This window comes from Suncus etruscus, chromosome 12, assembly GCF_024139225.1.
Source record: "Suncus etruscus isolate mSunEtr1 chromosome 12, mSunEtr1.pri.cur, whole genome shotgun sequence".
Lineage (NCBI taxonomy): Eukaryota > Metazoa > Chordata > Mammalia > Eulipotyphla > Soricidae > Suncus > Suncus etruscus.
In genome coordinates, this window is record NC_064859.1 from 6,895,149 (window position 1) to 6,907,354 (window position 12,206).

The following is a 12,206-nucleotide window of genomic DNA, read 5'->3' on the forward strand; positions in this document are numbered from 1 at the left end:
GAACTCTATAGGGGTCCTCAGGCTCCCCCCCTTCCCTACACTAGGGGAGAGGGGCACGGGGAGGAGGGCGGGCAGAAAAACAAAAAAAAAAGAATACTTTAAAACAAAGAAGGTGGGGCCGGCAAGGTGGCGCTAGAGGTAAGGTGTCTGCCTTGCAAGCGCTAGCCAAGGAAGGACCAAGGTCGATCCCCCGGTGTCCCATATGGTCCCCCAAGCCAGGGGCAATTTCTGAATGCTTAGCCAGGAGTAACCCCTGAGCATCAAAAGGGTGTGGCCCGAAAAAAAAAAAGAAGGTAACACTCCAAAGCTATTATTTTCTAATCTTGTCCTACTACTAACTCTCCTCCCCTATGTGTATGTAATATACCTTTAAGTATCTTCAGAAGAAAACATGAAATTATTTCAATTTGAGGTCATTTGAAACCTGCATTCCCTACTAATGGAGTTCTTGCTACAGTCTTAAAAGAATGCTATTGACTGACATCGACCTGCTCAAAAGAGACTTCCCTTAGCAAAAAGAAGACTTGACAACAACAACAACCTGCTTACAGGACAGGGTTCTTCTCTGCATTGCCCTTTAATTGTGAGGTGAAACGAGAGGACACTCTGCACCATCCTGACTGCAATATAGGATATGCAGATTCCAGGATCTTTAATACATAAACATGATACTAAAAACAGAGACTGTGTGAAAAATTAAAGTGTTATGGCACTACAGATAATGACCTGGATTGGACAAACTAGTTTGCCTGGAGCCTAGAGTTGGTCTTATGCCAGGAAACTTCAGGGGTAGGGTCTCCTTGTATTTAGGCCAAGGCTTTTCTTTTCCAAGTCCCTCATATTTTGGTGGGCCTATGCAAACAATAATTGCCACTCTAACACCGTTTTTACTGTGCTCCTTGGACTCTAATCCTTAAGAAAAACAACCCACTTAAACTTTTGAGGTTATCTTAAACTAATATGCATGTGCATGGAAATGTAAAAAAGTACTTTGCCTTCAATGTTTAAGGAGTTACATAAGTTTTATGTCTTTAGAAAGTTCAAAGTTAAGATATCAGCAATGGGACTACTGAGAATTCTATTTATGGGTGATTGTTCTTCCACTGTAACTTTACCTTGTCCTCTTTCTTTGCATCTTTGTTCTCATAATTTAAAATTAAAAAAAAAAGAATGCTATTGAACCTATATAGTAAAGTCACTATTTGTAGCATTTTTTTTCATGTTCTAGATGTACCTTGGTATGCCAGAAACACATCTTTGCTAATAAATTGAGAGGTATATTGTCTGTTAAGTAACTGAAAATCTATTTTAAGACACCATCCAGTATCAAACTGCACAGCTGACAAGTGGCAAATGGAAATCATGAAAGTCTGAGTGTGTAGAAAGGTAGACCTACTCAGAGAGGATCAACACAGAAGAGGTTTAAGTGAACATTTCAGTATTAAGAAAGCCAAAAAAGAGAAGAAAACTTCCTTGCGGGGAAGGTTCTATCTAGGACAGAGTGGACCTGGCATGTTCAAAGAATATCAGATATGGGACAAGAGATTTAGGGCACATGTCTGACATGTACTGAGCCAGGTTTGACTCTAGCACTATGGGGTCCCTGAGCTTTACTGGGTATAAAACCATAGTCCCCAGGCTTTGCTAGTATCCCAGCACCAAAGAGCCCAAGTATCCTCCAAGAATTAGAACCCTGAACCTTCTGTGTACTGCTTAGGGTCAACTCCCCAAACCCCCCACCCCCAGCCATCCATCAAAAAAAAAAAAAAAGTCCCCAAAGACTCAACAGATGTCATGCTATGCAGAACATATTATAGAACATAATAAACATCTTGTTGGGGGGGGGGCGTGTTTTGTTTTGTTTTAGGACCACATTTGGAAAAGCTCAGGGATTGTTTATGGTTCTGTATTCTGGTTCTGGCAGTGCCTGGGGACCATATGGAATACCGGGGATTGAACCTGGGTTGGCTACATGCAAGGCAAATGTACTACTGCCTGTATGCTGTACTACTGTTCCAGGCTCTAAAGACCTTGTCTCTATCTCTATGTTAGCATCATAGCATTAAATGCTGAAGTTAGGAGGAGGCAGATGAAAAATCCGGATTTGAATTTTTTTTTTTTTTTTGGTTTTTCAGGCCACACCCGTTTGATGCTCAGGGGTCATTCTTGGCTATGGGCTCAGAAATTGCCCCTGGCTTGGGGGGACCATATGGGACACCAGGGGATCGAATTGTGGTCCTTTCCTTGGCTAGCGCTTGCAAGGCAGTCACCTTACCTCTAGCGCCACCTCGTCGGCCCCCAGATTTGAATTTTTCAAAATGATTATTATCATCTCCATTTACACCTAAAGATATGTTAACTTTAAAACTTAAATAAGCTGTCCTACACAATGTAGACATGGAGTAATTTGTGACCTACCTAGTATTCGAACAAGGTCCGCTAGACCTCAAAGTCTGTATTCTCCCTGCTTTCTAGACAATTTTCCAGAAGTTAAGAAGCAAAAATAAAGGCAGCTTATAGGATGAATACTAAGAGCTCACAGTTCCCCCATAAGCTGAGGAGTCAAAGTCCTGAACTAAGCAAATGAAAAAAATGATTTCTCTAAACTTTTAATCTCCTCTGCACCTGTCCGACTCATATCAGTAGGAGAGGGAAGAAGCGAGAACAAAGCTAGAAGTAATGAGACAACCTACCATAGGAAGCAGGAGCAGAGTTGTAAAGAAACAGAAAATAAAGGGTCTCATTAAAGCTTACAGAGATCCTTAATGAACATCTATACTGCAGTACTCAGGTGAAACAATATCTAAGCTACAAATCAAAATACAGAAACTGGAGCCTCCTTTGATGACAAATCATGTATTCTTACAGAAGTCACTACTATTTACCACTTAGTTCCTTAGGATCTGGCATCCAACTGTTCAGTTAAGCAGCTGAACCTTCTACTTCCCAAATAAACACATAATTCCAAATTGCAAATATGATCCTCCAAATAACTCACCAGTATTGTAATACACAATTGGTGATAAAAGTAAACTGATTTCCACTCAATATTTTTGTTTTCCTTTTTGTATTTTTTCTTGGGGGCCACTTAGTGTTCAGAACTTATTGTTGTCTGCATTCCCAGAGAGCTTTGGCAACTATATGAAATGCAGGAAAAAAAGCCAGGTCAGCCACTTGAAAGACAAGTGTCCTACCTGCTGTACTATCTCTCAGAATCTAATTTACTGTACTATATATCACTCCAGCACTCATCAACACATTTCTAAGGTCTTGCTTAGTATTAATATTAATTAGTATATACTAGTAAGCTCAGAATGATTCTTTAATGCACATATTTTTAAAACTTCTATTGCTATGAAATCTTTTATGTATATTTTCTGCTCTAAACTATAGGTAACAGTTATTTCTGAGATTGTAGCAACAGAAGTGTTTTTTCTTTTATATGAGTTCAATATAATTTGTTTTTCTAATTCATTAACATTCCCTAGGAACATTTTAGATAATCATGAGAAGAGGCTATCTGAACATATGCATATTATAAAGAATTATAATACCCAATAAAGCAGGCATTCAGGTCTAGCTCCTACTGTGGGTCAAGATGTAAAATCAATCTTCAAGTGAAGTGTTCACTTGTGAAGGATTTTAATTACTAGCCCGCTCTGCCCTGGCAGCTTTATTTATTATAGTTTTCTCTTTCTCACTGAAAGGTTTCTTAGTATGAGTCAACTAAGTGCTTCTCTCTTCTATTATTTATACATTAATTTTCATATTTATATATATTTCTACTAATTTTATCACTCAATATTAAAGTGATAAAAAAAGCAACTATTTTAAAAGAAATTATATTGCTTTCCTCTTTCCCATAAACAAAACTACAAGAGTAAAATTTTCAGCTCCATGTACTTTCCCAAGAAGGATCGTCAGAACCTTCTTTATCTACCTGGTAATTATTCTGATTCTAAAAGTTTACCTCTGGGGCCGAAGAGATAGCACAGCAGGGGTTATTTACCTTGAACGCGGCTGACCCAGGACACCAGGTTCAATTCCCGGCATCCCATATGATCCCCCGAGCCTACCAAGAGTGATTTCTAAGTGCAGAGCCAGGAGTAACCCTTGATCACTGCAGGGTGTGGCCCAAAAAGCAATGCAATAAAATAAAATAAATAAATAAATAAAATAAGTAAAATAAAATAATTTACCTTATGAAGTGAACAAACTCTTAGAATCTTGACACACCAGTCAGCAGCAACTTTTCCAGTACATTTTTTAAATTATGGTTTAAAAATAAATACAATTGTTTAAGTCTTTCAAAATCAAGTATCTTTTATTAAATGGGACTTCAATGGTCCAGCTAAAATTCCACCAAGGATACTTGAAAGTTAAGAACAAATAGGATTGCAAGCTTTTTGGTATACTTTAAACATAATTTAGAATAAAACTGCATAGTTTATTTTTAAAGACAAAAGAAAAAATAGTACCTCTTTATTGGTGATTCGAATAGATAGAAAATAGTTTGGTTGATAATTCTTTTTCTTTTTCTTCCTTACTTTATCTTTACTGATATATTCATTGTATTCACTTCCCTCTGATTTTATTTTCTGTAGATTAGTGGCTAAAGGGACAAAAATTACACCACAGATGACTAATGCATTTAAACAATGATATAAATAGCAGTCATTTCTACTTACTCCTTTCAAAATAAAAACAGTAGTTAGCAAACTCTCCTGTAAAGGACCTCAAAGCAAATATTTTAGGTGTTAAAACTCATATAGTTTTGGTATAACCTACCCAAATCTGGTGTATGCAAAATAAATAAATGGAAAGTACATGTTTCAATAGAACTTTATTTACAAAGCAGTCAGGCTTGGCTCCATAGTTCATTAGGTGCTCACCTCATGATATACAGTATAGCTAATAACCACTCTCCTCACTTATGCCAAAATTATCATATACATAGGGAAAAAATATTTCATCCCTATTATGTGTTTATCTGGTATTTAAAATATGTTACTTTGGGGCCAGAGAGATAGCACAGAGGTAGGGTGTTTGCCTCGCATGAAGGACAGTGGTTCGCATCCCGGCATCCCATAAGGTCCCCAGAGCCTGCCGGGGGCAATTTCTGAGTGTAGAGCCAGGAGTGCCCCTGAACGCTGTAGATGTGACCCAAAAACCAAATATATATATATATATATATATATATTTTTTTTTAACTTGGTATAATATATTACATGGTATAATTTCACTCATTGGCTTATGGCCAATGTTACATGACAAACTATTAGTCATAAAAATTGAGATTTATCAACTTTCATCACAATTAGTAAAGATAATTCTGTGTTTCAATTTTAATTTTTAAGGTTTTGTTTACCTTATTTCTCTACTTTTAGTATTTTATGAGAAGTATCAGACAACAAAAAAACTTTTAAAACTAATCATTATTGATCTTAGTCAATCTTAGTTCATCTGAAGACTACTTAGCATAGTATTTTTAAGTCATATACAAATGACTCATTTACGACATTTGAAAGTTCTAATTATGAAGCCATGCTTCAAAATAAATTCCAAATAATTTCAAATGCTATTGTTTTCATTTTTACAAATCCTATCTAGGGCTTTCATATGAATGCAGAATTGAAATTTTAGTCTGTGTAAATTTTAGTCTGTGTGTTCTTGAACTGTTATTTCTGGTTGAAATAAAGTGATTCATAAAGACATTATCGAAATTAAGAACAATATTTGAATGCTTGAAGGTTTAATTTTGGAAAGGGAGGGAAAGAGAATAACAACCTTACTATACAGTCTATCCTTTCCAGTCAGTTTTATCATGGGCATCAACTAAAAAATTGTAGTGACTATCTGTACATCGTGCCTTAAGATCTGTGGGAATTGTCTGAGCTAACCAGCAGTAGAATGCATGTACACAAATATATCCCACATCTAACTAAGTTCCTTATTTATAAGGCAAAATAGAAGAGCAGAAATTACCTTCCCAAAATTGCCAATGTAAACAGGGTCAATCTGAAACTTACCTTATTTTTTTTTTGCATTTTTTTTTTTTTTTTTTTTTTGCTTTTTGGGCCACACCCAATGATGCTCAGGGGTTACTCCTGGCTACACACTCAAAAATCACCCCTGGCTTCGGGAACCATAATGGGACACTGGGGGATCAAACCCCGGTCTGTCCTAGGTTAGCGTGTGAAAGGCAGATGCCCTACTGCTTGGACCACCACTCCAGCCCCTGAAACCTACATTTCTTAACTTTCCTTTTCTTTTTTTTTAATTTTTTTTCTTTATTTAAACATCTTGATTACATAAATGATTGTGATTAGGTTTCAGTCATGTAAAGAACACCCCCTTCACCAGTGCAACATTTCTCTTTTTCTCTTTTTATTTAAAAAAACTGTGGTTTACAAAGTTATTAATAGTTGAATTTTTGGCATATAAAGTTCTAGCACCAATCCCACCACCAGTGTCAACTTCCCTTCACCAGTCACCAGTATTCTACTGCTCCGTCTTGCCTTGGCTTTAGATATAGATGTAACACTCCCTGACAGTACCAGTATTCCCTAGATCCCTGACCCCTATTCCATTGACAGTTTCCTTTCTTATCTTCATTACCCCCTTGATTTCTTCCCTTCTCTGTCTTTCTCCTCCCTATCCTCTGACAGTAGGGGTGATCTAGACATCCCCCTTCTACATTGCATTTTTCTTTGTTACTCTATATGTTACAATAAATGATAACATCCTGTGTTTGCCTTTCTTATTCTGGCTTACTACACTCACTCTTCCAGTTCCATCCAGGCTGCAAAACACTGCAAGATTTCATCCTTCCTTGCAGCTACTACAAAAAAAATTTTTCTTTTATTTATTTTCTGTCAATTTTGTTAACTTTCTTTATTGTTTTGTTTTGTGTTTTTGGTTTTTGGGCCATATCTGGTGGCACTCAGGGGTAACTCGTAGCTCTGCACTCAGAATACACTGTTGACAGGCTCCAGAGACCATATGTGATATCAGAGATGGAACCTGGGGACCTGGGTTGGGAGTATACAATGCAAGTGCCCTACCCACTGTACTATCACTCAGGCCCTAATACTGTTATCTTTTGAAATAATAATGATATACTTTTTTATCTTTTTTTCTACTATTTCTATGGGAACAACACCTGGAGAGATGGGGAAGCTGGGAAAAGGCATGTGGTGCTGAGTATCCATTGAATCCAGGGTCTAAGATGGCAAGCATATGCTCTACTACTTAAGCCAAATTATTGACCTGAATGATAGTTTTAAATTAATGTCACAAATAGAATTTGTTTCCAAGAAAAACAGAATGCTTAGAACTTTTTAATTAGGAGTTTGAACATTTGTCATAGTGACTTGGCTTAGGCTTCAGAAGATTAGACATTGGCTATTTACCCCTGAACCTTGGATCCCATCTTTGGAACCAACATGGTTTTCTACACCAGCACCAGAAATCAGACTTCTACCAGTGAAGGCCCTAAAGGTGCCCTAGTACCTATTTGCTCCAGAGAAGGTTCATATGCCATCCTGACAACTTGGTAACAGCAAAAATGTGCTTTCGGCTGAGTTTCCTGCATTCCCACCTAACAGTGAGCTAAAACCAGAAAATGCTCCATGTCACTTGAACTTCAACATAGGATCTTTACAAAAACCAGGATCTCTAACTACAGAACTCTGCCTGTGACAACGGTGATTGAGAAGAACTTTTACTGGGACCACAAAGAAAGACTATGGTTTAGACAACTTAGTATGTCCAGAGCCTGTAGTTGGTCTTATAGCAGGATGCTTCAGGGTAGGGTCTCCCTGTTTTAGGCCAAAGGTTTTTCCTTCCTATTTTCTTCATATATTGCTCGGCCAATGAAATAAAATTAAAAAAAAAAAAGGCCAAAAAAAACCCTGCCAAATATACCCTTTTTCCCTTTTATTTTCTTTTATATTTTATTTCTTATTTTTTAATAGGGTTTACCACCTTTTTCATAGAACCTTGGGACACAAGATTACTTTGTTTTACCACGTTTCTGCCTTTTTCTATAAAATTAAGAAAAAAGGACAAAGAAAGGCTGGGGGCCTGGGGCCAAGAGGTTTCAGATGCATTGGTGGAAAAAAAAAATAAGGACAGAACTAAATATCCAAGCCAAAGTCAACGATAATAGAATCAAGGGACCTTAATTTTAACAATCTAAATTTAAATAGAGCTATTATACCAGATAGACCAGGGGCCAAAGGGTGGTGGTATAGGATGTGCTCTGGGATCATTGGTGGAGGGTGGTCAACACTGGTGGTAAGAATGGTCCTGACTCACTGTATATCTAAAATTCAATATAAAGGACTCTGTAGATCACATAGTTTCAGTAAAATAAAATTTAAAAAAAAATTTTAATTAAAAAAATCACTCCAGGCAGGCTAAAGGACCATATGTGATGCAGGGAATCAACCAGGGTCTATCCCAGGTTGGCCTGTGCAAGGCAAACGCCCTACCACTGTGCTATCTTTCTTGCCCCAAGTAAATGTTTTTATACTGTAGAATTTACAAACATTAAATAACAACGACTAAAACTAAAAAAAAAATTGGAAAATGTATGTGTTTCACTAAATTTACTATTTAATGATTCTAAGTACACATTTATCATTAAAGTACTTACATCCACAATCATCTTTAATCTTTGTACTTGCAAATGGTATATCTACCAGAGAATTCACAGTATCAGATTCAAAGTCTTCTGACATTTTCTCATCTCTGTACACATTTTCACAATCACTGGAATCCATTTCCCCTTTATTATCATAAAAAGAAAAACAAATGCATTATTTACTCATATCCAAACTAACAGCACTCGATTAAATTCAATACAATTTAACATCTTTTAAACAACAGTTCAATGTACATTTAAATAGATTGTAAGACTCTATATAAATTTTAATTATACCACATTCTACATTTTAGAACCAAATTATTTTTGGAGTTATCTGGACATTAGAAAGAATTAACAAAATTAGGCTGTTCACCTCTGCTCAGACAGCAGGGCCACACTTGGTGTGTGTGACACCGAACACAGAACACCTGTCTCCAATAGGTGAAGAATGCACTCCTGACCACTGAGTTCTCTCCAATCAATCTCCATTTGATCCCCCGATGTCCCATTAGGTCTCACAAGCCAGGAGCGATGTCTAAGCACATAGCCAGGAGTAACCCCTGAGCATCACCAGGTATGGCCCAAAAACAAACAAGAAAAAAAGCATGATTCAAAATACGATGTGCTTCCAAATTCAATAATAGAGTCAAAAGATCTTAAAGTTTCCCTGATAGCTCTTCCTAAGCATGTGCTAACGTTAAAGTTATATTTCATATTTGGTACTTGTTTTGTTTTCTTGTCACAGGCAGAATAATCATGTCGAGGCAGCAAAACAAGGAAAAGAAAATGTGTTTAAACTGAAAGCTCACTGCCACAATCAGTTTACCACTATTCGCCAACCTTTTATTAAGAGACACATATTTTTTGAATGAGAATTGAACAATTTCCTGGGATACTAGTAAAAAATTTATTCTATGCATTTACTAAAGGTTCATTTACCAGTGAAAATATTAGAGAAGCTATATTCTTGCTACAATCCTCTGTTTTCAAATAGAATGTTTGAAAAACATTTCAATAAGACTGTTTTTCAAAAAAAAAGAAAAGAAAAACAAAAGACTGTGTTTTTCAAAAACTAGGACTATGGCTTAAAACACACAAAACAACTGTCATGATAGTGAATAATTATAGATATGTAAACAAGGTCTTGCAATTTGAGTGATCTATGCTATTATTTAAAGATAATTACACATACATGAACTTACATGCATTCACTTGTTTTCTGAATAAAGGCACAAATCAAAATTGTTTTGTTATTTTTGTATATAATTAAGAAAAATAACATTAATAATGCCACTAATAAGATGATATTTCAGACATTATGGTGTCTGGTACACAGATGTTCAACAAATGTTAATTTACTGATTCTATTCATTAATTTACAAATATTTGAAATATGTCAAAACAAATTCTCCTTTCTATTTTTATAATAGCATCATTGAAAACTTAATTTAAATAAAATAAAGGTTTTAATGTGTCAGTAAATGTCATGCACCCTTGAGCACAGATAAAGACTCCTAAAGGGTCATTAGCCATCTAGCTTACCTTTAAAAAGCTTGGGGCTGTAGCAATAGCAGTAGGGTGTTTGCCTTGCACACAGCCAACTGGAGATAGACCCAGGTTCTATCCCTGATATCCCTTAAGGTCCCCCGAGCTTGCCAGGAGCAATTTCTAAGCACAGAGCCAGGGGTAATCCCTTAGTGCCGTGGGGTGTGACCCCCCCCAAAAAAAACACAAAACAACAACAAAAAAAGAACTAGCATGAATACTTGGGCAATGAAATTATTCATAAAATTTAATTAAGCATTATAACAAAATAAAATAGACCCAACTTTTTTTTTTTTTTTTTTTTTTTTTGGTTAAGGCAGTCCTTCCAAAGCCATGCCAGGTCTAATCCCAGGACCTCAAACATGTGAGGCATGTGCTTGTACATCACTTGAGTCAGATCATGAGTCCTCTATTCATTCTTCATCTAAAAATATATTAGCATGTTCTAAGGAACTAATGTAGAGTGTGAGGACTATGGTTAATAACAGTATTGTTACACTTGAAATTTACTGAGAGTAGACCTTAAGCATTCTCACAAAAAAACTGTAACTGTGGGGGCTGGAGAGATAGCATGGAGGTAAGGCATTTGCCTTGCATGCAAAAGGATGGTAGTTCAAATCCTAGAAACCCATATGGTCCCCTGAGTCTGCCAGGAGCCATTTCTGAGCATAGAGCCACGAATAATGCCTGAGCATTGGTGGGTGTGACCCAAAAAAATCAAAAACAAAAACAAAACAAAAAAAAAAAGAACTGTAACTAGGGCTGGAGCAATAGCACAGTGATAGGGCATTTGCCTTGCACATGGCTGCCCAGCATGGACCTGGGTTTGATCCCCAGCATCCTATGTAGTAACCAAGCCAGGAGTGTCTTCTGAGTGCATAGCCAGAAGTAACCCCTGAGTGTCACTGGGTTTGGTTCAAAAACCAAAAAAGCAAAACAAAACAAAACAAAACTAAATATGTGAAGTGAAAGATATATTAATCAATTTGACTATAAGCATCATTTTACAGTAGATACCAATATCAAATCATCACACTCTATATTTTAAGTAGATTCAGTAGTATTTATAAATTATATTTCAATAAGCTGAATAGAAAAGAACCTAGAGCCGTGATGGCGAACCACGTGCAGTGGCATGTGAAGGCCTTGCAGCTAGCACGCAGGAAGGTCCGCAATTAATAAATTTATAAAATTTATAAAGAGTTTTTATGAAGCTCACCACATAGAGTGATGAGTGCAGTTAGAGAAATAATTACACTGAAAACTATCATAACAATGTGAATGAATGAGGGAAATAGAAAGCCTGTCTTGAGTGCAGGTGTGGCTGGGGTGGGGAGGAGGGAGATCTGGGAAATAAGTGCTGGGAATCTTGCACTGGTGAAGGGGGGGTGTTCTTTACATGACTGTTATCATACAAGTACAATTATATTTGTAATCACGGTGTTTAAATAAAGATAATTAAGAAAAAGAAAAAAAGAGTTTTTAGATACTAAAATCTTGTTATTAAGGCTTAATTGACATGCTTGGCACTTTGAGGAAATTCTTTGGTTTTGTGCAGCAGTTTGGACATTCGGGCTCAAAAAGGTTAGCCATCACTGATCTAGATAGAGATTTGAAATTGGCCCATCATATGAACATCTCAGTACTAGTTATAAAATTGAGTAACCCCTGAGTGGCAATGCGTGTGGCCCAAAAACAAAACAAAATAAAAGGTTCACGGACCAGGCTCACCGACCAGGTAAGAGGCCCCAGCCCACAAGGTAATACCATCTTCTGTTTGGTGCCTATATAAAGCCTCCACATCCCACCATTTTGGGCTCTGCCGCATATGTCTCCCAGACCATGAACCCCACCACGACATGCAGTAAAAGTCACACCACAAGTGTGTCAATGGGAAAAAAATGCCGAACAGCAGCATGCATGGAGAATAAAGATGGCAGCTCTAATGTCCCAGAGAGTACCAACCACATAGTTAACCTCTCAGAGGTGTTTAGAATACTAATATGGAGGA

General features: G+C 36.9%; 1 protein-coding gene across 2 annotated transcripts in view; it reads right to left on the bottom strand.

Moving 5' to 3' along the window:
- AKAP7 (A-kinase anchoring protein 7) overlaps positions 1-8,787 on the bottom strand; it is a 157,377-nt gene extending 148,590 nt beyond the window's left edge. For both annotated transcript variants that reach the window (XM_049785207.1, XM_049785206.1), the window contains exons 1-2: positions 8,660-8,787; positions 4,479-4,612 (exon numbers count right to left, since the gene is read on the bottom strand). In XM_049785207.1, coding sequence (XP_049641164.1) covers positions 4,479-4,612; positions 8,660-8,786 — 261 coding nt within the window. In that variant the 5' untranslated portion in view covers position 8,787. The remainder of the gene's footprint in view (positions 1-4,478; positions 4,613-8,659) is intronic.
- Positions 8,788-12,206: the final 3,419 nt, after the last annotated feature.